The 24,645-nt window shown below is 55.2% G+C and overlaps 2 protein-coding genes across 6 annotated transcripts; both read right to left on the reverse strand.

Annotated features, from left to right (window-relative positions):
- Positions 1-1,531: 1,531 nt before the first annotated feature.
- Ssh3 (slingshot protein phosphatase 3) lies at positions 1,532-9,758 on the reverse strand. Its single transcript, XM_090347275.1, has 14 exons — positions 9,592-9,758; positions 9,315-9,349; positions 8,663-8,891; positions 7,017-7,135; positions 6,877-6,948; positions 6,399-6,464; positions 6,085-6,279; positions 5,906-5,999; positions 5,583-5,711; positions 5,448-5,494; positions 3,991-4,137; positions 3,604-3,804; positions 3,243-3,519; positions 1,532-2,426 (listed from the first exon to the last, which is right to left on the reverse strand). The coding sequence occupies exons 1-14, from the start codon at positions 9,655-9,657 to the stop codon at positions 2,160-2,162; spliced, it is 1,944 nt and encodes a 647-aa protein (XP_090203401.1). The 5' UTR covers positions 9,658-9,758; the 3' UTR covers positions 1,532-2,159.
- A 706-nt stretch (positions 9,759-10,464) lies between these two features.
- Positions 10,465-22,879, reverse strand: Ankrd13d (ankyrin repeat domain 13D). Of its 5 annotated transcripts, none has more exons than XM_090347277.1 (15): positions 22,649-22,879; positions 22,093-22,228; positions 21,858-21,982; positions 21,285-21,330; positions 21,058-21,201; positions 20,445-20,634; positions 13,935-14,001; positions 13,562-13,643; positions 13,303-13,361; positions 13,073-13,203; positions 11,957-12,114; positions 11,751-11,867; positions 11,503-11,666; positions 11,333-11,424; positions 10,465-10,816 (listed from the first exon to the last, which is right to left on the reverse strand). In XM_090347277.1, exons 1-15 carry the CDS (start codon positions 22,736-22,738, stop codon positions 10,603-10,605), a joined length of 1,815 nt encoding a protein of 604 aa, XP_090203403.1. In that variant the 5' UTR covers positions 22,739-22,879; the 3' UTR covers positions 10,465-10,602. The 5 variants fall into 5 exon arrangements, with proteins under 5 accessions (XP_090203403.1, XP_090203402.1, XP_090203405.1 ...); XM_090347276.1 differs by having other exon boundaries at positions 13,303-13,364; XM_090347279.1 differs by having other exon boundaries at positions 13,073-13,163; positions 13,552-13,643.
- Between the last annotated feature and the right edge of the window lie 1,766 nt (positions 22,880-24,645).

Consider the following 24,645-nt stretch of genomic DNA (forward strand, 5'->3'; position numbering starts at 1 on the left):
GACTCCACTGCCATACCTGCCTGCAGAGGGCTGGCAGCTCAGGGAGAGTCTTGATTGGCTGCAGGAGGACAAACAGGCCCAATATTTGCTCAGCAGGGATCCAGCTTTCCAGTACTAATACTGTGACCCTAGGAAAGGTGCTGATTCCTCTTCTGGAGAATGTTTATCCAGCAATGGATAAATGACAAGCATTGTTTTACAAAATGTAGAGAGTGGTGCTTAGGGCTTTTGAGGTCTAATACCTCAGTTATACAGAAAGAAACATATTCAAGATGTAGTAACTTGGAAGTGGTGATTCAGGATTGGAACCCAGGTCTCCGGCCTCTGAATGTTTCAGGATTAGAATAACACTGGAGTCTTCCCCCTTGCACCCGACCCCCCTCCCTCAGCCCAACAGCCTGAGAGACACTAGATGTCAGCCAGTGAAGCCTCAGCCCAGCTACACCACTGACACTGGCTTTGAGGACAGGAGTTGGGGGTCATATCCTTATCCCAAACCAAGATAACTTTGGTACCAAGTTCCCTGGTAATTTCAAAAAGAGGGAGGATGCGAGCAGGAAACTGCTCCATTCAGTAAACTCTGTGAACCCATTGGGGTTGTGGGTATGGCTGAAGCACTTGTGTCTATGTGTCTTTGGCAACATCCATAGTCAGCTGTCAACCTCTGTGCCTCCCTGTCAGTATTGCCAGGGGAGGGGGCTGGTGACAGATATTAAGCAACAGTGTGCTTGACTAATGCCTAGTGCACAGGTTCATGCCCAAGTACTGAGAGGGGGTGGGGAGGGAGGAAGAGAGGAGGGAAGAACATCAGTTGTCCAAAGGAGTTTTAGCTTTTAGAGCAGGCCAGGTCTTCTTCAGATGAGGCAGCAACAGCTTGCACTTCCTCATGAGTAACTCCCTTCAGGCAATCCCAACAGAACCAAAGGCCTGTCACCCTTGTAGACTTGCTCCCCAGGGATCTGGTAAAAGGTGCAGGAAGCTAATATTTACCCTGGCCCTGCCCCAGACATCAGGGAGATGGCACTGGCTGCCTCCTTTCCTTCCCATTCTCCCTTCCCCCACCTCACCCTCTCTCTGTCTGTCTCTCACCAGTTCTGGGGCTTGAACTCTAGGCCTGGTATTATACTTGAACATCTTTTATTCAAGGCTAGTGCTCTACCACTTGAGCCACAGCACTACTTCTGCCTTTTTCTGAGTAGTTTAATGGAGATAGGAGTCTCACAGACTTTCCTGCCCAGACTGGCTGGGAACTACAATCCTCAGCTCTCAGCCTTCTGAGGAGATAGGATTATAGGCAGGAGCCACCAGCACCCAGCTTTCCCCCTTGAGCCCCACTCCAGCTCCTTTCCTCCCTATACTTCCCTCCCCACCCCTAAATGCTCCACTCTCCCAACCAGGTCTGTCATGAGATACCTGGGAGACTGAACAAGCTAGAAAGAGTAGGGAGTGTAAACAGAGGCGGAACTGACTGAAAGACAGGTGGCTTCATCATCAAATGGAAAATAACTGTGGGTTTTTGTTGTTGTTGTTGTTTTTTATTTCTCAGTACAAAGCCACATACTATAAGACTATGAAAAAGTGGGTGGCCAGAGGACCAGCACACTCTTTTTTTTGTTTGGCCTGGCGCCCTGTGACCCAGTAAGGGCCACGAAAGAAGGAAGTTGGGAGGAAGGTAGGGGACAGCAGATGAGACTGTAAAGGCCAAGTGTGAGGTGCACAGGGCAAGGGACTTGGGTTCCTGTCTGCCTCCTGGACATTGTTCCCCGACCTAGCTGCCTCTAGCGGCACAGTGGGGAGGGCAGCAAAGAAGGAACAAAGGAGGGTGGACCATGGTAAGGGGCTTGAGACAGAAAAGCTGCCCTGAAAATGCTGGGTCACATTTCCATGGCTTCAGGTGAGCATTTTAGGGTGAGTTGAAAACGAATGTAGGTGTATTGTCACCCCAGAAGGCACCTTTAGACACTACCCACATCCCCAATGTAGTCTGAGCCCTTGGCAGGTGGAGGTGGGTCTTCGCCCTTAGGCTGTAGTGGCAGGTCTTGGGAGTGCTGGAGAAGGGCCATGGAGCATGTGGTCCACAGGCCTTCCAGGTACTTGTCCAAGTCTATTTAGTGTCCAGAGGTGCATGAGCACGGGAGAGCTAAGGCCTCGCCTTCCTCTCAGCTGTTGTCCACGTTAGTCTGTCTCACCACCTTCCGAAGTCTGTGTGTGGAGGACCTGCTGGCCTCTCCCTGGCCCTCTTCCTGCTCCTGGAAGGCCCTAGCCCGGCTGGCTACCAGGGCAGCGCTCTGCAGGGCAACCACAGACTGGCGAGACTTGAGGGCAGGCCAAGGCCCCCTGCGGAGCCGGCGGTCTCCCTTGGCGCTTGAGAGCTGGGGGAAGGGCTGAGGAGACTCTTCATCTGAAGACTCATGGGAAGAGAAGACCTGGATGGGTGAGGGCATAAGCCACGGAAAAGGGTAGGTGCAGAATGCTCGTGGAGTCAATCCACAGTTCCCAAGGAGAGAAGAGTGCTAGCTCAGCCTCCTGCTGACCTCTGCACCTGCCCCAGGCCTCACCAACCTTTCCTTCTCTCCACCCCCGCCCTTCTAGTCAACCCAGCAAGCTCTGGCCCTGAACTGCACTGGGTAGCTGTGTCTGTCAGGGTGCCTTTGGCAGCATCTGTACTTCTCTATCAACCCCTGTGCCTCCCTGGAGGTCTGTGCCCAGCGCTCCTCCATAAGCCTCTTGCCAGCCATCTGACATGAAGTCATAAGGGACTGGTTTCCTCCTGCCAGGGCCAGCTTCCTGCTCTAGCCTTGTGCCCACAGCATTAAATGCACAGGGCTCTCATTCAGTTGGTATGCGGGTGCTGAAGGCCAGGGCCCCTCTCCATTTGGCCTTTCCTGTGTTTTCTCAGACCAGAAAGGGCTTCAGAGACCATCTTGCCCACACCATGCAGGCCTAGAGGCACCCCAAAGCCAGCCTGTGGCTGCAGACCCCGGGCTGCTGCCCTCACGGGGGTGTCCTCGGCTGCTCTGAGGAACACAAAGGAGCACCCTAGGACATGGTCCCCATCCTCAGGTGGGCCTTTTCAGTGGACAGTGTGGCAGGGAGAAAAGGGCGACACTTCCGGAGGGCAGAGAGCCCAGGAGAGCCGTGGGGAGAGCGTGCACCGGCCTGGAGCCTGAAACCCGGCACCCATGCTAGTTTTCCCTGGCCGCCTGTCCTCCCGGGGAGCAGCCACTGCACTCCAGCCTCACCTCCGGCAGGTCAGCGGCCTCCACGCTGCTGTCTGGCTCCAGCTCCGAGGGCTCCAGGAGGCTGATGGAGCGCATGACCCCCCGGAGGTTGATCCGGGGCCGCAGCCCCGCCTCCTCCTTTGGGCCCCGTGGACTTTCCTCCAGATCCATGACCTTCCCCTCCCCGTTGCCCCCGGGTTCTGGCGGGAGAGGTGGGTATGGTGTACAGACTTCCGGGGCCAGGGGCTCCTCTGGGGAGGCCCCACCCACTTTCTGCTCCCAGACATGGCTCTGCCGGCTGTGAAGAAGGGACTGAGTCAGCTGAGTGACACAGCGGCCACCCTCAGCATACACATCCGTCCTCTTGTGCCCCACTCCATACCTGGCAGTCAGAATGCCCTGGTAGGTCTGCAGCTGGCGCAGGAAGCCGGGGTTGGGGCGGGCGATGGGCCGGAGCCCCTGCACGTGGAGAAGCGCCTTCTCCAGGCCCCAGCCATACTGCTTCATGGCATAGGCCACTACTGTGGCGGCTGAACGACTGACGCCCATCTTACAATGGACCAGCACGCGGGTGCCCTGTGCTCTGTGGAGGGGGTGTGGTCAGCCTGGCCCCTGCACCCCACAGAGCCACCCAAGGCCCAGCAGCACAGTGAGGGGTAAGTAATAGATCAGGGAGAAGGCAGGGGGGATACCAAGAGCTGAAGGAGGGAAGAGAGCTGAAGGTAGAGTAGGGGGGCTCAGCCAGTAAGCCCAGCACAGGGAACCCAACCTCGCCTCCTCAATGAAGTTGTGCGTCTCCTTCCAGTGGGGCAGCAGCTGGGCTGACTCCTCATCCCACAGTCGCACATTGTGGTAGGTGAAGCGCTCGGGGTAGAAGTTGTCAATCTCCCGGGCCATGTTCAAGATGTGGCTCACCCTGCACCAGAGGACCGGAGCTGGGCTCGCTTGGCAGCAGGGCCAGGCCACACAGGTCACTGTGCTGTACCTGGCAGACCCCGAGCATTTGGGTTTGGCCATTGTTTTGTTTTTGCCAGGCTTGGGGCTTGAACTCAGGGCCTGGGCACTGTCCTTGGGCTTTATCAGGCTAATGCTCTATGACTTGAGCCACAACACCACTCCGTGCATGTGGTACCAAGGACTCGAACCTAGGGCTTCGTGCATGCTAGGCAAGCACTCTACCACTAGGCCACGTTTCCGGCCCTTGTTTTCTTTTTATGCTGGTACTGGAGCTTGAACTCAAGGCCTGGGTACTGTTCTTTAGTTGTTTTTGCTTAAAACTGGTGCTCTATCACAGGTCTACCTTTTTGCTGGTTAATTGGAGATGAGAGTCTCACAGACTTTCCTACCTAGGCTGGCATTGAACCAGAATCCTCTTCCTCCTAAGACGCTAATATTATAAGCATGTGCCACCAGCATTGTTCTTAGTTTGAAGTCAGGTGGTGCAGCACTGACTGTGGGAAGAAAAGTGCCCTGCTGTCAGTTGACTCACATCTTTTTTTTTTTTTTTTTTTTTTTTCCAGTCCTGGGCTTGGGCTCAGGGCCTGAGCACTGTCCTTGGACTTTCTCAAGGCTAGAGCTCTACCACTTGAGCCTCAGCACCACTTCCAGCTTTTTTCTATATGTGGTACCGAGGAATCGAACCCGGGTCTTCATGCATGCTAGGCAAGCACTTTAACCACTAGGCCAAACTCGTGGCCATCTTTTTTTTTTTTTTTTCTTCTGTGCATTTCTCCACTGAGTCCAAGGACATGAGATCAGCAACACTAACCCTTCCATCATTCTTAGAACTCGGCTACAGAACAGCTTTAGAGTTAAGCTGCAGCCCCTAAGGACAGGGACCAGAGCAGAAATCCCAGAAGCCCATGTGGAGAGAAGACAGGTGCCTATCCAAGCAGGGAGTCATGTCTTGATTGGGAGAGGGCATCCTCCTGCAGTGTGGCCAGGTGCACAGGAGTGTGTTCTGCTTGCCAAGTGCTAGCTGATCTCAGGACAGTTGAGGCCTTATTTCTGCACTTGCTTTAGAGAGTAGGGAGAAGAGAGGACCAGGGGCCATCAATGGGACCACTAAGTCACTATCCTATCTTGGCATGTGAGCTGATACAAGGATAGTAGCCTCACAGTGGGGCCGAGGGTGATCTGAGATGCCAAAAGCTGGCCAGGTCCCCACTGGAGAGGCTGAAGTAAAGGGAAGACAAGCTAGCTTTGATCAGGGGCATGGAAGCCCACCTGTTTCTTTGCAGCTCCTCCAGGTTGGCCGCATTCCACTCAGAGCCCTGTGGGATAGGAGAGAAGAACCAGGCCTTGGCCTCCTGCTGTGCCCCTTATAGCAGCTGCACTGTCTCACACCACAGCCACACTCACCAGGTAAAGGTGGGGGAAGATTCGGGAAGCCCGGTCTTGCTGGGCCATGAGCAAGAGCATCTGGTTGTCGATGAAATCACGGTACTGTTGGAGAGGGCAGCCTAGGCGCAGCTCCAGGGCCTGGCGGATCTGCAGGCATGGCTTGATCAGCAGAGAGGCTCCTGGCCCTAGCCCCTCTGGGGCTTCTGGGGACAGTACCCATCCCACCTGGACACTGAAGCTGGATCATTAGAGGATGGCCCAGAACTGGAGGAGAATAGGGTGGAAAGGATCCAAGAACAGCAAGCCTACACCCCTGGCTAGGGTCCCCAGTCCCTACCTACCTCTTTGGAAGTGACGGTCTCTAGGTCACTGGAGTCCAACACCTGCCACAGCTCAACCCGAATGGCTTGCTCCATCTGCTCCTGTTCTGAGGGCCTGGGAGGGAGCCCCCCAGTCAGGGGCCCTTCTGCTCTCTGTGCCGCCCACCTCCCCCATCAGCCCACCTTCACCCCTGACCCACACTGACTGGTCAGTCTCAGCACTAGGAGGCCGCAGGGACTCCAGGTCAGCCATGGCCATCCACTCGTTGAGGCAGCTCTGGTCGGAGTTCAGTTTCTCCTGGTAGTGGGCAGCCCAGGCAAGAGCACAGCCACCAGGCACTAGGCCACTGCCAAGAGCTGCCTCACAGGCCTGGTGCAACACCTGGAGAGTGGCCCTGGGATAGGAGGAAGGACTGGGTCAGATTCCCCCTCCCCCCCTGCTGCCCTCTGCCAGGCCCTGCTCCCCTCCTAAGAAGAGGATGCTGGCCCAAGGCTGGGCCACCATGGTGCTTACCACATGGTCTGGATGGAGATGGGCTTGAAGATTCGGCTCTGCCCACCAGATGTCACACTGAAGCCCCTGCAGGAAACTCCAGGTTCTCAATCGAAATCCCTGTGCTGGCTGGGAATGTGGCTTAGTGATAGAGTGCTTCCCTAGCATGCATGAAACCCTCCCTGGATTTGGTTCCCCAATACCACATAGCAGAACGAGCCAGAAGTGATGCTTTGGTAGAATGCTAGCCTTGAGCAAAAGAATCTCAGGGACAGTACCCAAGCCCTGAGTTCAAGCCCCAGGAATGGCAAAGGAAAAACCAAACACTCCCAATTTCCCAGATGTGAGGAGACTGAAGCCCAGAGAAGTTAGATGACTTACGCAAGATCAGAGTAAATTTGAAGTATTGCTGAGAGTAGGACACACGTCCCAGGCCCAGTTTGTTCCTCTCTGTGTGGGCTGCCCTCTCCCCTTCCCCTCTCCTGTTGCCATCTCTTACCCATCTCCATCTAGGTACACCTGAGTGTCACTCCAGAGGGGTAAGACCAGGCCCAGGGTGCAGCTGGGAGAGCTGGCAGGAGACACAAGCGTCACTGTTCATCTCATTCCTCGCCCCCTCCCTCCCTGCCCTGATCATACCTGCTGTCAGGGAAGTCCACCCCGAGGAGCACTGTCTCCTCCTGGCTTAGACATTCTCCTGAGGAGACCACCAATAGGTAGCGGAGCCGAGGGGGCCGGGCTGCCTCCAGCTGGGCTGCCTGTGAGAGATGGAGAGAGGGACACTGATCCCTGCCCCACAGGACACACACTGTTTCAGAACAGCTTGCCGACCCCTGTGTCTCCCCGTCCCCACCCCCAACTTCCTAACCAGTGGCTCTCATAGTCCAACATAAAAGCTGATTGTGGTAAAGGGCAGAATGGGACTGAACTGGCCTGGGTTTGTTTCTGCCTTGCAAGGTTTTTCTTTGTTTTATTTTTTGCCAGTCCTGGGGCTTGAACTCAGGGCCTGAACACTGTTCTTGGGCTTTCTGAAGGCCAGAGCTTTGCCACTTGAGCCACAGCACCATTTTCAGCTTTTTCTATGTATGTGGTACCAATGAATCGAACCTAGGTCTTTGTACATGGTAGGCAAGCACTCTACCACTAGGCCAAACTCCTGGTCCAAGGTTTTTAAAAAATCATGCCATTAGCCAGGTGTGGTGGCTCACACCTATAATCCTAACTACTCAGGAGGCTGAGATCTGAGGATCAAGGTTCAAAGCCAGCCCAGGTACAAAAGGACCTGAGACTCTTATCTCCAATTAACCTCTAGAAAATGGGAAGTGGGGCTTGGCTCAAGGGTAGGGTGGTAGCCTTGAGCTGAATTGCTTGCTCAGGAACAGTGCTCAGGCTGAGTTCAAGCCCCATGACCCACTAAAAAAAAGTGCCATCATAAATCAGGAATTGTTTAGCACTAAAAACTATATGGAGGGGCCAGGAGTTTGGCCTAGTGGTTAAAGTGCTTGCCTAGCATGCGCGAAGACCCGGGTTCGATTCCTTGGTACCACATACATAGAAAAAAGCCGGAAGTGGTGCTGAGGCTCAAGTGGTAGAGCTCCAGCCTTGAGAAAGTCCAAGGACAGTGCTCAGGCCCTGAGCTCAAGCCCAGGACTGGCAAAAAAAAAAAAAAAAAAAAAAACTATATGGACTAGTTGGGCACAGTGGCTCACGCCTGTAATCCTAACTACTCAGGAGGCTGAGATCTGAGGATCATGGTTCAAAGCCAGCCCAGGCACTAACGTCCATGGGACTCTTATCTCCAATTAACCACCCAAAAACCAGAAGTGGTGCTGACGCTCAAGGGGTAGGATGGTAGCCTTGAGCTGAAGAGCTCAGGGACAGCACCCAGGCCCAGGGTTCAAGCCCCACAACCAACAACAACAAAAAACTATATGGACTGACTTAATTACACTGAGAAGGCTGGTGTTTTTATTCCAAACTCAGCTCTCTTTTGCTGTCTCAAGCTGAATTGGGGAGCTACTCTGAGATTCAGCAGACCTCAGCCTCATGTGGGGTGTCCTGCCCTTTACCCAGTCCTCTCCAGCGCACTGCCTGCCAGATCTCATGGGTTGAATTCGACCCTGTGACTCTCACAGAACCTATGTCCTCCATCTTCCCAGCTGAGTGATCACAGGTGACCAAGACATCTTTAGCTAGAGCGGCAGACGGTCCCTCCACTGCCTGGAGGGCCCCCCTTGTGTACCACTGCTCCCGAGCTCCAGCACCCTCCCATGGTGGGTCCTCACCAGGCGGATGTCGTCCTGTGGCCTCAGCAACTCCACCATGAGATGTAGGTGCCGCCTCTGCACCTGTTTCCGAGGACTCTGGGCCCCCTGCCCGTCAGTCTGGTCACCGTGGGGTGGCTCCTCACCAGGGGGGTCCTCCACTGGCTCAGAGCCAGCCTCAACCACATCCCCACTGTCCCCTCCATCCTGTAGTCCCAGGACAGCCCCACGGAGCACTGCAAAGCTCTGCCTGGCAGAATGGTTGGAGATGGTTAGGGGGGGGGTTCTATGGAAAGTGGCTTTTCACTCGTTCCCCTCCCAGGGATCAGGCCGAATGCGGTGGAGAGTCTGCGTCTTCACAGGCCTCTGGTGGTGGCCCAGGTACTGGGAGAGAGTCAGCCTCAAGCTCTCCAGCCTCTGTCCACTGGTCTGAGGCAGAAGGGGCTGCTGTCAGCATGGCTGGAGGCCAGTCAATCCTGCGGCCGGGCCTCTGGCCGCTGGCCTGAGACAGGGGAGTAGGTGAGGCAAACTGCCCGGGGCAAGTGAAGCCAGGGCGGCTGGGCTGGCTGGGTGGCCTGCCAGACCCGTGCGTGCGCTAGCGAGGTCTGTGTGGCGTGAAGGTGGCGGCGCCAGGCCGGGGCAGGGCGGGGACGCGGGCGGAGCAGGGGCTCACCTGCGCTGGAGCCGGCCTCTGCGCTGGGCGGCGCCCTGCCGAGAAAGCAGCCCCGGCCCGCGGGAGAGTGAGGGTGGGAGCCGCTCCCCTCCCTCCCCTCCCTCCCCTCCCTCCCCCGGCCCGGGCCGGCGCTCGGGGCCTCGGCTCCAGGACCCCTCCACCCACCTCGCCAGGGCGGGGCGGCCGCCCGGGCGGGCAGGGCGGGCAGGGCGGGCAGGGCGAGCGCGCCCAGGCCCGGCTGGCAGCCCCCGCGCGGGCTGGGCAGAGCCGGACTCACCGCGAGCCCCACGGGCGAGGAGTGGCCGCTGGCCGGGGGCGAGCGGCTCACGGTGACCAGGGCCATGGGCCGGGCCGGGCGGGGGCGGCTGGGCAACCTGCGGGCGCGGCCCCCTCCCGCGGCCCCACCGGACCAGGAAGGAGACCGGAGTCGCCGGGCCTGGCACCTCCTCGGGGACGGCCCTTAAAGGGACCGCCGCGCGCCCAGCGGCCCGCGAGCCGGCGCCCCGCCGCCGCCCGCCCCCTCCGCGCGGAGGGCGGGGCCTGGCGCAGGTGAGGGGCGGGGCCTGCCTGGCGCAGGTGAGCGGGGGCCTTCCCTCCCGTCCCCTCCCGCCCCGGGTTTGCGGTGTCCCGGAAGCGTCGCGGCTACCCAGCCTCCGCCCCGCTGGATGACGCGGGCGGCCTCGGGTCTCATCCGCGGTCACCTGGCGGAGGTGGGTCCCAGCGTGGCCGGGGTGGAGGACACAGGCCTCCGAGGTCAGCGGGGCGGGTCTACCTCAGCCACCCCTCGGGTCCACCTTGGAGGCGCACAGGGCAGGGCTAAGTCCGACTTGCAGCTGTGCAGAGAGAAGCCACCCGGGAAGGAGTCAGGGGTACCGTGGGCCGGCACTACGGGGAGGGGCTGAGTTGGACCTGGGGGCCAGGCTCCAGAAGGCCAGGCTGGGTGTCAGAACCTAGGACTCCATCAGGCAGCGGCGCAGGGCCCCGGGAAACTGTTGGGACTGTGTAGGGACACCTTCGGCTCCAGCAGCCCAAGGTGTGGGAGTGGTCTCCTACAGCAGAAATACTAGAGGTAAGAGAGGCCAAGGCCTTGACTTGGATTCCAGGCTGGATCTGCGGTCACGAGCTCTAGCCCAGTGAGTAGAACAAGTCCTCTGCTGACGGCCTCTTTATTTCCATCTCCATTCCTGCCCACCCCCAGGACTCCAGGCTCAGCAGCAGTTTATAAATAAATAAATTACAAAAGCAGGTAGAAGGAGTGGCCAGGATGGCCCTCCCGGGGCCAGGAGGCTCAGTGCTCGGTAAGTGACAGCTGCAGGATGCGCTGTAAGTCCTCTTCCTCCTGCTGGCCCCTCCGCTCCCGCTCCTCCTGCTCCCTCGAAGACAACTCCAGAGCCAAGCGAAGCTGCTCCTCAAAGCTTGGGGGGGCATGGGATGGGGGCGTGCTCTGAGAGGATTCTGGACCCCTGGATTCTGTGGACAGCTGCAAGCTTTCCTGGAGGGCCCTTCCAGGCAAAGGTAAGAGGGGAGAGCAGACCAGTGAACTAGAACGTTGAAGGAGAGAGGGGAAGGCGCAGGGCTCTGGGAGACAAGGATAGGTGTCAGAGAGGGAGGAGGAGAGCAAAGGGCAGGTACAAGGACTGTCTCCCTGTCTCCCACCAATTTTTTTTTTTTGGGTGGTGGTGGTGGTGGTCATGGGGCTTGAACTCTGGGCCTGGACACTGTCCCTGAGCTCTTCAAATCAAGGCTACTGCCCGTCCCCGGAGCCACAGTGCCACTTCCAGTTTTCTAATGGTTAACTGGAGATGGGTCTCTCCGACTTTAGTGCCCAGGCTGGCTTTGAACCACGATCTTCAGATCTCAGCCTCCTGAATAGCTAGGATGACAGACGTGAGCCACTGGGCCCAGCTCTCCCACTCATTTTGATGGTGAGCAGTGCTGCCTTGATGAAGGGCTGGGGTCCTAGGACCAAGACTTTCCCAACCACGGCAGGGGACCTGACGGGTCCCGCAGGGTCTCACCTCTCCAACTGAAGCTGCTCCTCAAATACTGTGGCTTGAGGAGGAGGGTGAGTGCCAGGTCTCGTGTTGGTCAGGGCTTCCCACACAGTCACCTGTAAAGCCAGAGCCCAAGCTGTCAACTCAGCCCTGTGGTCGCCGCTGCCAAGGTCCACCCTGCGGCCAAGTCCCACCTGCTCTGCCTCTGTGCCCGCCTCCAGCAGGCTCTGCTGGATGGCAAACTGTAGCAGATCGTCATCTTCATCCCGAAGGGGCTCGCTGCGCTCTGCACCCAGCACGCTGTACCCCTCGGGCACTTCAAACACAGTGGGGTCCACCTCACATGGGAAGGGGCTCCCTGGGCAGGCAGCAGGGAAGGAGGCTCAGCCTGAGGCTCAGCCACCCAGCCACCAGAGAGCCACACAGCCTCCTGCATCGGTACCTGAGACGCCTGCCGCAGCGCTGGAGGCCGGCACCCACACAGAGCTCAAGGGCTCGTCACAGCCGCACAGGTTGCTGAAGGTGATGCGGGCATTGAGCACATGGAAGAGGGGAATCTCTGGGAGGAGACAGCTGGGACTGAGCTGCCTGATCCTTGCAGTTCCACATCCTTGAGGAAGACCCGTACCCCGGCCCCGCCCCGCTCACCAATCTTGACCGGGAAGCCTGGTGGGAGGCGCAGGGTAATAAAGTCACGCAGCTTCGCAAAGTGAGCATTGCTGATGGCCATCAGGTCAATGATAGGTGTCACCTGGTCACCCAGAGAGAGCGGGTGCTCCTCGCTCAGCCACAGTGTCGCCTTGAACCTGCCCAGAAGGCCAGAACATGGAGTCATGGTCCTCTCTCTCACCTGCTCAGCTGCCCCTGCTCTCCCCTCGAGACAGCCCTCCAGCCTTGCCCTGAAGTCCAAGCTGCCTCAATCCCCGAGCCCAGGTCAGTGCTCATGGCTTTGTGCCTGGTCACCTGGTCTGGATGGGGAGGCCAGGCTGTGGAGTTCTCTTGGGGCTTTGTCCACGGCCCTGTCCTCCTCCCCTACCAGAGTTAGCCAGCACCTCATATTTTGTGGTACTGATGTGTCTAGCTCAGGCCAAAGGTCAGGACTGCAGGAGTTTGAATCCCAGCTCTACCTGCGGTGGGTGAGAGGGTCTCTGTGAGGTTGCCTGGAGGGTTAGGCTCTTTCCACTGTGACCATTCACATCTACTCCCTGCAAGGGTGACTTGACTTGTCCATAAGTGGGAAATCAAACTCACAGGGGCGAGACATTGACTGTGACACACACAGTTGTGATAGCACCTTGCCATGCTCTGTCCTCTGGTCCATGCCCATTAAGTTGAATCTTTTTTCCCCCTAGTCCTAAGGGCTTGAACTCAGGGTTAGGGCACTGTCCCTAAGCTTCTTTTGCTTTGGCTAGCACTCTACCCACTTGAGCAACAGTACCATTTCTGGCTTTTTCTGTGCATGTGGTACTGAGAAATTGAACCCAGGGCTTCATGTATGCTATACAAACACTCTACCACTAGGCCAAACTCCCAGCCCCAAGTTGAATTGTTCTGAAAAAATCCACAGATGGTGCTATTCAGTAGTCACTCAGTCCTGCAAACAAGTTTCACCAGTCCCTGGACACTGGGCACTCAGAAACACACGTAAGAAAGAGGCCTGCTGGTGGAGCAGGACCTACGATGGTCCCATGCATGGCAGAAATCGACAGGGGGTCCAGGCAGAGTGTCCACCCTTCAAGTCCCCAGCCAGCCCCCAGGCCTCACCTCTGTACTTTGCTGGACATCTCGATGGGGCGGCCAATGTTTCTTGATTCCAGGCTGAAGCTGGGGTCAAAGTATTCTTCAGGGGAAATGGCTGTGGGGTTGGTGGGGCTGGCTGCTTGCTGCACAGGAGCCTGGGTAGGTCCCAGGACCAGACTGAGACCTCAGGCTGACCAGGATGGGACCATCCTGCCCACCCAGGCTCCACCCAGCCCTCCCCCAGCCCTGCTCACCCCACTGTAGGAGGAATGCTGCTGGGCCATCCCTAGGAAGGACTGGAATGGAGTCTTCCCTGCTGGGAAGCAGAAGAAGGAGCCCGTAAGGGGAAACTGGGCTTCTGCCAGACTGCCCCCTGCCTCTACCAGGGAGCCCTCCTTCTGGGCAGTAAGGGGACAGAGGGAATAGTGGAGCCTCCCAGCTGGTCCCCAGTATTCTGGCCCAGGCCCCAGACCAGCATGTGACTGGGCAGCAGGCAGGCGCACCTGGGTTTACCTTTGGTCCTCGACTTGTCCTGATCAGAGAGGTGTTCTGTGCGTGTGCGTGTCACCAGCTCCACGTTGGTGGCACTGTATACCTGGGGAGCAGAGGAGGACACAGGAAGCTAGGCATTCAGAAACTTCCCCATACGGATGGCCGGGTCTGAACCCCAGGAGTCACTAACTAGGAGAGACATTTGACCTCACAGCCCAGGAGGGGCCGAGCAGGCCAGGCCGCTCATGAATTTCCTTGGTCACACAGAACTTCCAGGCTGGAAGAGCTCCTGTCTCTCCCTCCACATGGGGGCAGTGGAATGTGGGGGCAAGGGGTGGTGAAGCTGAGCTCCTGGACCTTGTCCCCCCCCACCCCCCCCAGGGGCCTCTCTTGCCTTGGCTTCATAGCCGCTCACAGTCTCCATCTTCTCAGACCGCCATCCCCAGATGCCACATTTGTTCCTGAAACAAACAGAAGTTTGTGAGGCCTCCACACAATCCTCCAACTCACTAGCCCGGGCCACCCAGCCCCCAGGGCCACTCTCCACTGTGAGACGTACAGGAATCTGGAAGAGGGTATGGCGGCTGCGAACACGTGGACCGGGACTGAGGAGGAGATTCATCTCATTAGAGGTCATCATGGTGTTGAGGCAGGGTTTATAAATATCCTTATCTTGGGCTGGGAGTTTGGCCTAGTGGTAGAGTGCTTGCCTAGCCCGCACGAAGACCCAGGTTTGATTCCTCTGTACCACTTACACAGAAAAGTCAGAAATGGTGCTGTGGATCGAGTGGTAGAGCTCTAGCCTTGAGGAAAAGCCCAAGGACAGTGCTCAGGTCCTGAGTTCAAGCCCCAGGACTGGCAAAAATAAATATCCTTATCCTTATCTGCTAGTACAGAAACATTTACTGTTGAGATGAGAGGATGGGCATGTGCTTTAAAATATTTTCAGAAAGCCAAGAGGGAAAAGGAGAGGAAGGATAGCTTCCGCAAGATGGATGAAATGTGAATGCTGAAGCTGGGTGACGGCGTACATACACCATCCGCCTTTCCTCCCTTGCTTCCTCCTCCCTCTCTCTGAGTTCTCTTCTGAGTCCTTCTCCTCTCTCACCCCCTCCTTTGTTCTTTCTTTGGTACTGATTTCTGAACTTAGGGCCTCAGGCATACATGTCAGATAAGTACTCTACCTCTGAACTATATACTCCCAAACCCAGCTCTTATCTTAAAATTTTCATAATAAAGAGTTAAGAACTAGCTAGACCCCAGTGACTCATGCCTGTAATCCTAACTACTGAGGAGTCTCAGATCAGAGAATTGTGGTTCAAAGCCAGCTTAGGCAAGGAAGTCTGTGAGACAGCGCCAATTAATCACTAGGAAACCTGAAGTGGCACTGTGGCTCAAAAGGGTAAAAAGTTAGTCGAGCAAAAAGGAGCTCAGGGACAGTGCCCAGGTGCTGAGTTCAAGCTCTAGAACCAGCGCGCACACAGAAAAGTTAAAAACCATGTCTGATGGGGGGAGGGAAATGGGGACCAAGACATGAGAAAAGGTATCAATGTTTATGAAATAATGCACCTTCTATCTGGTGAATATAATGTAACCCTTCTATTAATTACAATAAAAATATATGGGGAAAAAAAAAAAAAAACATGTCTGAGCTGGGTGCCAGTGACTCATGCCTGTAATCCTAGCTACTCAGGAGGCTGAGAGCTGAGGATCAAATCTGGTGGTTCAAAGCCAGCCCAGGCACAAAAGTCCTTGAGACTCCTATCTCCAATTCACCACCAGAACACTAGAAGTGGCACTATAGCTCAAGTGGAAGAGCGATAGCCTTAAGCTGAAGAGCTCAGGAACAGTGCCCAGGTCCAGAGTACAAGCCCTACGACTGACAAAAAACAAACAAACAAAAGACCCCAGAAAACAATACCATATCTAATTCAACAGTATCTAGTCAGCCTGTGTGGAAAACTCTGCAAGACTCCAATTCCAAAAGTGCCAGCAAAATAATTATAGTAATAATAGCCAGACTATTGGCATAGTAGCCAAGCAACTTTGACACTCTGAGTTCAAACCCCAGTACTGGCAAACAAAATGAAAATATTTGAGGGGCCAGGAATTTGGCCTAGTGGTTAAAGTGCTTGCCTAGCATGCATGAAGACCCGGGTTCAATTCCTCAGTGCCACATATAGCAAAAAGCCGGAAGTGGTGCTGAGGCTCAAGTGGTAGAGCTCTAGCCTTGAGAAAGTCCAAGGACAGTGCTCAGGCCCTGAGCTCAAGCCCAGGACTGGCAAAAAAAAAAAAAAAAGAAAATATTTGAAACTTCAGTATGACACTTTGTTTTTCCCAGCCTCAATAAGGCCAGAAGTGTGGCCTAGTGGTAGAGTGCTCGCCTAGCATGCACGAGGATCAGGGTTCAATTTCTTGGTGCCATATACATAGAAAAAAGCTGGAAGTGGTGCTGTGGCTCAAGTGGTAGAGCTCTAGCCTTGAGAAAGTCCAAGGACAGTGCTCAGGCCCTGCGCTCAAGCCCCAGGACTGGCACGCACGCACACACACACACACACACACAAAGCGTAAGGCACTGGTGGCTCATACCTGTATTCCTAGCTACTCAGGAGACTGTGATCTAGGGATCATGGTTCAAAGCTAGCCCAGGCAGGAAAGTCTGTGAGACTCATATCTCCAATAAACTACTCAGAAAAGGCTCAGGTGGTAAAGTGCTAGCCTTGAACAACAGGAGTTCAGGGACAGCACCCAGAGAGTTCAAGCCTCAGGAGTGGCAAAAATAAAAATAAAAATGAAACAAAAATAGAGACAAATTCAAAAGGCAAATAAAGAATTCATTTCTAACATTTTCATGTACTTTCTATCCTTGGGGAGCTGCTTTCAATAATGAAAGAACAAGTAGAAGACAAAGAAGCAAAAGGCATAAGCAATGCTTTAAATTCGACTTTTACAGATCTTTTGAGAACACTTCACCCTTCTCAAATGCACATGAAAAATCCCATAGGTTAGATCACTTTGAACTTATGAAAGAAAACTTGAACCAAACTAAAAGTAGAGATCATGGACATGAAGACACAACAAATCCAAACTCACAGGACACAGTTAAGGCCATGCTAGAGGGAAATACAGAGCTGTAAATAAATATATTAAGAAAGAAGAAGCCAGGTACTGGTAGCTCACATCTGTAATTCCAGCTACTTAGGAGATGAGATCTGAGAATCACTGTTCAAAGCCAGCCTGGGCAGGGAAGTCCATGAGACTCTTACCTTCAATTAACCACGAGAGTCAGATGTGGTGCTGTGGCTCAAAGTTGTAGAGCACTAGCCTTGAGGAAAAAGAGTTCCGGGACAATGCTCAGGCCTCAAGTTCAAACTGCCAAAAGTTCACAGAGAGCCAGGCTGGTGGTTCATGCTTGTAATTCTAGCTACTCAGGAGGCTGAGATCTGAGGATCACAGTTCAAAGCCAGCTTGGGCAGGAAAGTCCATAAGACTCTCATCTCTAATAAACTACTGAAAAAAAAAAGAAGCAGAGCTGTGGCTCAAGTAATGGGCACAGCACTGAGCAAAAGCTCAAGGACGGGGCCTAGGCTCTGGGTTCAAGCCCTGGTATCAGCACAAAGGAAGGAAGGAAAGAAGGAAGGGAGGGAGGAAGGGAGGGAGAGAGGGAGGGAGGGAGAGAGAGAGGGAGAGAGGGAGGGAGGGGAAAGAAGGGGAAAGAAGAAGGGAAGGAAGAGAAAGCTGGATACAGTGGTATAAATCTTTAGAGCCAGATACAGGAGAGGCTAAAGTAAGAAAGATCATTTGAGGTGAAGAGTTTTGAGACCAAACAACACTTGGTGGCTCACACGTGTACTCTTAGCTACTCAGAAGGCTGAGATCTAAGGATCATGGTTCAAAGCCAGCCAGCCAGAAAAGTCCTTGAGTTTCTAACCTCCAGTTGGTCAAACAGACAGAAATGAAGCTGTGGTGCAAGTGGTAAAGTGCTAGCCTTGAAGCAAAAAAACAAAAAAACAAAAAATTTGTGAGTGCTGGGAATGTGGCTTAGTGGTAGAGTGCTTGCCTCGTGTGCATGAAGTCCTAGGTTCGAGTCCTCAGTACCACATATCCAGAAAAAGCCGGAAGTGATGCTATAGCTAAACTGGTAGAGTGAAAGCCTTGACCAAAAGAAATTCAGGGAGAGAATCTGGCCTCTGAGTTCCAGCTCCTGTACTGGCAAAAAAAAAATCCACAACTCCAATTAACCAGCAAAAATGCTTGACTTGAGAGATGTGGCAAATGGTAGAGAAAAATCGAAGCAAGAACTCAAGGCTCTGAGTTCAGGAGCGCTCATACATATACACACACATGGGGGTACACACACACATGGGGGTACACACACACATGGGGGTACACACACACACACATGGGGGTACACACACACACACACACACACACAGTGCTGGTAGTTCCTACTTGTATTCACAACTACTAGAAAGTAAACTTTCCAAGGTGAAAGTTATTATAAAGCAATAGTAACTAAGGCAATAAAGTACTAGCACAAGAAAAGACCAGTGGAATAGAATGGAGAATTGAGGGGAAAAAAAAAATCTCCAGCTGATCTAGAACCAGATGATTTATTTTTTTTAAACAACAGTGACAAGACTACTAAATGGGAAAAGCACAACATTTTTAACAAAGGCTGAAACAACTATCTAGACAGTTATGAATGAAAGCATTAAGTTGGACTTGCACACTTAAGAATGAGGTCACAATGGTTAAAAGAGGTAAACTGTAAAACTTTTAGAAGAAAATGGGAACATCTTCATGACTTCAGATTTAGCAATGTATTGATTAGGTATGCCCAAAATAATGGGCACACACAAAAAAAAACCTTTTTAGCCAGACCCTCTTGGCCTGCAATTCTAACTACGTGGGAGGATCATAGTTTCAGACCAGCAGAGGGAGAAAAGTCTGTAAGCTTTTGTCTCCAAGGAGGGAAGCTGGGCAAGGAGGCTCACGTCTGTGACCCCAGCGACGGAACAAAACCTGAAGTAGGCGCCAAGGCTCAGGCACACAGTCAAGAGGGGTGAGGAAGCAAGATACTCTCCTAAAAATCAACAGTGAAGAAAACAGCACTGTAACGCATGGCTCAAGTAGCAGAGGGCCAGCCAAGCAAGCATGAACTCAAGAGTTCAAACCCCCCACAACTGAAATGCCAAAAAGAAAATAAATAAAGAAAAATTGAGAGATTACAAAAATACCATCCAAAAAAGTGGAAAGACAGTCTACAGAAATGCAGAACATATTTGCAAATCATATCGCTAGTAAGGGACATATCTAGAACTCCTACAAAACCCAACTAAAAACATGGTTAAGAATCTGAATGGCAAGAACAGATGAAAAAAAAAAAAAGAATCTAAACAGACATTTTTCGATACACAAGTGACCAATAAGTACATAAAAGATACTTAATTACGGGGCCGGGAGTTTGGCCTAGTGGTTAAAGTGCTTGCCTAGCATGCATGAAGACCCGGGTTTGATTCCTCAGTACCACATATAGAAAAAAGCCGGAAGTGGTGCTGAGGCTCAAGTGGTAGAACTCTAGCCTTGAGAAAGTCCAAGGACAGCGCTCAGGCCCTGAGCTCAAGCCCAGGACTGGCAAAAAAAAAAAAAAAAAAAGATACTTAATATCATTAGTCATTAGGAAAATGAAAATCAAATCCACAATGAGGTACCACTTTCTTTTTTTGCCAGTCCTGGGCTTGAGCTCAGGGCCTGAGCACTGTCCTTGGATTTTTCCCAAGGCTAGAACTCTACCACTTGAGTCTCGGTATCACTTCTGGCTTTTTCTAAGTATGTGGTACCAAGGAATCGAACCCGGGTCTTCGTGCATGCTAGGCAAGCACTCTACCTCTAGGCCAAACTCTGGGCCCCTGAGGTACCACTTTCTATCCAACAATGTAATCCAAGAATGAATGAATGAAAACCGTCAGGAGTATTGGATGAGAATGTGGAGAAATTGGAATCCTCCGCTGCTAGAACAAGTGTGAAATAGTTTAGCACCACTGGAAAAAAGCCCCTCAAGGGGACGAGAGATTGGCCTAGTGATAGAGTGCCTGCTTAGCATGCACAAAGACTGGGGTTCGATTCCTCAGTACCACATACATAGGAAAAAAGCCGGATATGGTGCTGTCGCTCAAGTGGTAGAGCTCTAGCCTTGAGAAAAGTCCAAGGACAGTGCTCAGGCACTGAGTTCAGATGGCAAAAAAAAAAAAAGTGCCTCAAACTGTTCTAAGATATAGACGCAGGAAAAATGAAGATACATGTATACTCAAGTGTTGTAAACAAATGTTTATACCATCATTATTCATGATGGCCAAATGGGCCAAGTGACAGTAGCTCACACCTGTAATCCTAGCTAGCTTAGGAAGCTGAGATCTGAGGATCATAGTTTAAAGCCAGCTAGGGCCAAAAAGTCCTTGAGAGTCTAGCTCCAATGAATGAGCAAAAAGACCTACTGGAGATGTGACCCACATGTTAGTGAACCAGCTGTGAGTAAAAAAGCTGGGCAAGAGTGCAAGGCCCTGAGTTTAAGCACCAGTACCAGTGCATGTGCATGTGCACCTGTGCATGCAAACACACACACACACACACGTCCAAATGGTGGAGAGAACATAAATGTCTAGGAACAGACTAAATGTGCTATTTTCGTAGAATGGGAAGAATGGGCACTCATGTGAGAGTAGACATCTGTGAAAAGGTGGAAAGTGACCCCTCAACCTGGGCAGCCTCCGGTGTTGGGGGGGCCTCAGCTCCCAGAAGCCTTAGCCAGCAGCCGCAACGATAGTCCTACCCTGCCTTCATCAACTGTGGCTTTTGTTACCTCTCCCCCATGCTGCCCCAAGCAGGCCAGGCCCCAACTGACCTCTCAAAGGCCACATTGCGTGTATCCAAGTGAGTGGAGACTATAGGGGAGGTGAGGCGGCTGGCCACGTGCTCTTCGCTGGGCCGCATGGCAGCCAGCAGTGTTTCAGGCTCGTGCAGAGCCATCCCTAAGGTCTCTGTGTGTACCACCTGTCGGTCATGGTCCACTTCCATCACCAGGGCTCCTTCCTCTGCCATTGAAAGAGGGTAGGGAGGGGACACAAATCAGCACAGATCCACCAGCAGACCAGCTCCTGCGGAGTGGGTACAGTCTCAGCCCCTGCTTCTCCTCCACCCTCAGCTTTTCTTTAAAATTTTGGTCAGTCATGCGGCTTGAACTTGGGCCTGGGCGCTGTCCCTGAGCTTTGTGTACTCAAGGCTAGCACTCTACCACTTCGAGCCACAGTTCTATTTCCAGTTTTCTGGTGATTGGACCTTCCTGCCGGGGCTGGCTTTGAACTGTGATCCTCAGATCTCAGCCTCCTGAGTATCAGCTAGGCTTACAGGCTTGAGCCACCAGCACCCAGCTACCCTGAGCTTTTCTCCATGTCTTCAGAGTGCAGAGAAAGACAATGAAGAATTCGAGTGCCTGCTGTGAGCAGCCCTGCACTCACCCTGGCCCTTGAAGATGAAGCTTCTCCGACCACGCTGCCAGGTCATGTGCTCAAAACCCAGAAGACTGGTGTCCACCCGCAGGCTCTCACCCCGCTTCCACACTCGGTACACATCACTTGGGCACATCTTGGACACAAGTGGCACTGCAGGGAGTCCTGAGGTCACTTGAGTCTTCCCCAAAGGTCCCAGTCCAAGTCCCTGGGGAGCCAAGTGGTTCCCCACTCACCCCAGCTGGTGAACTCCCACTTCATCTCCACGTAGAAATCAGGGGCCTGAGAGAAATGAAAGCTACCCATCAGGCCCCACTTGGGCTGGAAGCCAGGGGGCCCAGTGGCTCCTTGTCTTCCTCCACAAACATATGAGAGGCCCTCGGGAACCTCTGTGTCTGAAGAGGGGGCCCTATGACATGCTTGCCCTGTAGCTTGCAGAAGGGCCGGCTGTGCACAGAACCAGGCATTCTAGTGGCTCAGGCCATTTGCATCCAGCTGTCGCTCCTTGGAGAAATCTAATTCTCAGGGAAGCTCAAAGTCTAAAGTTCTATAGAGACATCGAGTGCCAGGGCACTCCATGCTGGTAAAAACTTTGCTTTCAAAGGGCCCAATTTCATTCACATGGCCTGGGGTCCTCTTCTCTCATAACCACGAGCTGAGGGGTGGAGACGGGCAGTGGTGAGGAGGCACAGGGCATGGGCTGGCTGATCTTCTAAGCCAGGTCTGACACAGGTGACCAAGATGGCCCCTGCCTTATGGGGCCCCACCATCACACACTTAACTAGTCACCTCCTGTGCCCTGCCCTTACTTGGCGGAGTTTGTTGAGCAGTTCTGGAATGCCAGCCAGCCTCTGAGTGGCCCTCTGGAAGTCCCGATACTGGAGCACCAACTGCACCATCTCTGGGTCTCCAGTGCTCACTGCCTCCTGCAGGACTAAGGGATATCCTATTGCTGAAGAAAGCCTTCCCACTGGCCCCAGGCCTGGTCACTCCCTCCCACCCACCCACCCCACCGCTGGCCATAAGGAAAGCCCAGTGCGGTACCTGCCCAGCCTTGGCGGCTCTCTCGGCCCACATTGGCATTATGTCGAAGAAGGACTCTGACAGATTCCAGATTCCCCAGGGACACAGCCAGCTCCAGGGGAGTTCGTCCCCGAGGATCCTCCTGCTCAATGTCGTGCTAAGGGAGATGGAGATGGGTGGGACACAGCTGGAGGCAAGAGAGACCAAGGCAAGGAGGCTGTGGGGTTGAACCGGGCTGGAGTCACGAGGGAGGGGAGATACGGACGGACGGCAGAAGGTGACTTGTGTGGCCTGGTGGAGAAGGGGCCCTGGGAGGGAAGCTGGGGGAAGGCTTGCCCCTCCTCTGGGTTCAGGCAGACCTGCAGGCCTGGTGGGGGGCTCTGGCGGGACAGATGCAGGCAGGGGGTGGGGAGAGCGGAGCGGGGTTGCTTGCTCTGCCTGCCCGGGAGGTGACACGGCTGAGCTCGGGGGCCGATGCAGCAGGAGCCGGGCAGACCTCAGGCAGGGCCCAGCGCTGAGGGCCGGTGGCCCGGGCTGGGGCCCTCGGCGCGCGCGGCCCGGGGGGAAGGGGCCTCACCTCTCCGCTGTGCAGCGCGGCCTCCAGTTCGCGGTGCCGGTTCGCCCAGACCAGCCGGTGCAGCCGGAAGGTGGGGCCCGGGCCGGCCATGCTGGGCCTCAGTGTCGCATCCCGGGTGGGCCGGTGGGCGCGGCCCAGCTCCAGTCGGCTGGTGCCGGGCGCTGCCCGCTGGCCGAGGCTCCGAGCCGCGCCCGGGCTGCACCCACCGGCTCCGCCAGCCCCGCGGCGGGCGGCGGCGGCGGCGGCGGCGACGGCGAGGGCGCGGGCGGCGGGGAGGGCGGGGCGGGGACCCTGGTGGGCGGGGCCGCGCCGGGACCGGGCGGAGAGGCGGGCCGCGCGCCCCCTCGCCTCCCGCAGCCATGGTAACCGCGGCCCCGCCGCCCTCCGGACGCGGGCGAGGGGCGCGTCCCGGTCACTAGGAGGAAGGCGGCCGGGGCCTGGCCGGGGGCCTCCGGCGCGGGGTCTGCGGTGGGCGTGCCGGGGGCGGGGCCTGCGCGCGGCCCCGCCCCGCCTGCAGGGGGCGCCCCAGGCCCGGCGCGGCCGCGGGCTCCGGGCAGCCCCCTTCCCGCGGGGCCGGAAGTGGAGGGAGAGGTTCGCGGAGGGGCGGGAGCCCGAGCTGATGCGCGGTGTGCGCCTGCGTGCGGCGGGTGGCGCGGCTGGGGGCCCTCGGGCCGGGTGGTCGCCGTTTCCCCGGCGGAGACTGTCGGCTCCCGAGCGCGGCTGCTTCCCGGTCCGGCGAGCACCGTACGCTCGTGCGCGGGCGGGCGAGGCGGCAGGCTCTGGACACGGAGCCCCGCGGCGCCGGCCCCTGCGCGGCCGGCCTGGCCTGCGCCCTGCGGCCGGGCCCGGCGACGGATCGCGGACCTCGCGCTGGGGGCGGGCACCGTCCCGCGGCGAGCGCCGCCGCCGCTCCGATCGCCTTTGCAGAGGACGCTCCCTGCTGCCCGTGTCAGGAGAGGAGGACTTTGAAATGGTTGGCGCGTCCACCCGCACGAGATCCAGCGGGAAGGCTGCGGCCAGTCCAGGAGGCCTGGCCTGCAGGGCCCCATCCTGGGTTTGCTGGCTGCTAAGGCTGCAGTTAGGCTTCCCAAGGCTAAGCCCGAGGCCCTGTTTGTGCAATGACTGGGAGGAATTTGAAGGTCCCTCCCCTAGGGTGAGCGTCAGGGCCGTTTTTTTGCCCTAACTTTCCATTGTCGCCGTCTCCTGAGCCATCTGCGGTCACTGCCACCCATTCTGTGGTGGTATAACGTCTGGGAAGGCTACACCTGCTCAGCAGGTTCTTCTGAAGGTTCAGCGCTCCCAAGTCTGGCTCTGCTGGTCTCTACATTTCTTGGACATGCTGTCCTTTTCCCCAAGCCCTCTTCAAACCCACATTTAGCAGGACCTTCTCAGGTCCAGCCCTCTGCATTGCTGCGATCTTGAAGTTTCCCAATACCCTTCCTTTCCCACCCTGACCTCTCCCCAGCTGAGAGTCTAACTGTTCCTGCTGTCATCCTGATGCAGCCTGTGGAACATCTTGGGATCCAGGTAGCCCGCTGTGGCATCAAGGCGTCCAAACACACCCTCTTCCTCTCAGGCCAACTATCCTGTGAGTTGTCCCGCCTCTGTATGGTATCACAGCTTCCTCACGCCTCATCTTGGATGCCCACCATTCTGTTGGATGAATATGGTCAGATCCTGGGCCATATTCTTCCATCTGACTTCTTTCATCTCTTCCCCGCTTTCCCTGCCACCACTGTGAGGAGACTGTCTTCCCCGATCAGAAGCAGCAGCCCGAGTTCAGGTCCCTGTCTCCTGTCCTCTACTTTTCTCTATTCCTTCTGCATAGTGACCAGTCATTTGTTTTAGAGCCAGCCTGCATGACCCCAGTCCTACTCTGACCTTCAGAAAGTTCTCCTCTGAGTCTGTTCTTATTTCCATGTTGCAGTCACTGAGTACACCAGGGTTCTGTACTAGGTTAAGTCTGGTATTTCAAAAGCCTAGGCCACCTGGTTCCC

This window comes from Megascapheus bottae, chromosome 16, assembly GCF_031878675.1.
Source record: "Megascapheus bottae isolate mThoBot1 chromosome 16, mThoBot2.hap1, whole genome shotgun sequence".
Taxonomy (NCBI): Eukaryota; Metazoa; Chordata; class Mammalia; order Rodentia; family Geomyidae; genus Megascapheus; species Megascapheus bottae.

Bases quoted from the DNA above. Each gene is read 5' to 3' on its own strand.
- Ssh3 (XM_090347275.1), bottom strand. From the start codon at position 9,657: ATGGCCCTGGTCACCGTGAGCCGCTCGCCCCCGGCCAGCGGCCACTCC. The intron at 9,350-9,591 runs GTGAGTCCGGCT...CTTTCTCGGCAG, and splicing joins CCTCGCCCGTGGGGCTCGCG to GGCGCCGCCCAGCGCAGAGG. The intron at 2,427-3,242 runs GTGAGGCTGGAG...TCACCCATCCAG, and splicing joins AGGCCGCTGACCTGCCGGAG to GTCTTCTCTTCCCATGAGTC.
- Ankrd13d (XM_090347276.1), bottom strand. From the start codon at position 22,738: ATGGCCGGCCCGGGCCCCACCTTCCGGCTGCACCGGCTGGTCTGGGCG. The intron at 13,644-13,934 runs GCAAGAGAGGCC...TCTGCTCCCCAG, and splicing joins TGAGCGGCTATGAAGCCAAG to GTATACAGTGCCACCAACGT. The intron at 12,115-13,072 runs GTGAGGCCTGGG...CCTTCTGGGCAG, and splicing joins ATGTCCAGCAAAGTACAGAG to GTTCAAGGCGACACTGTGGC.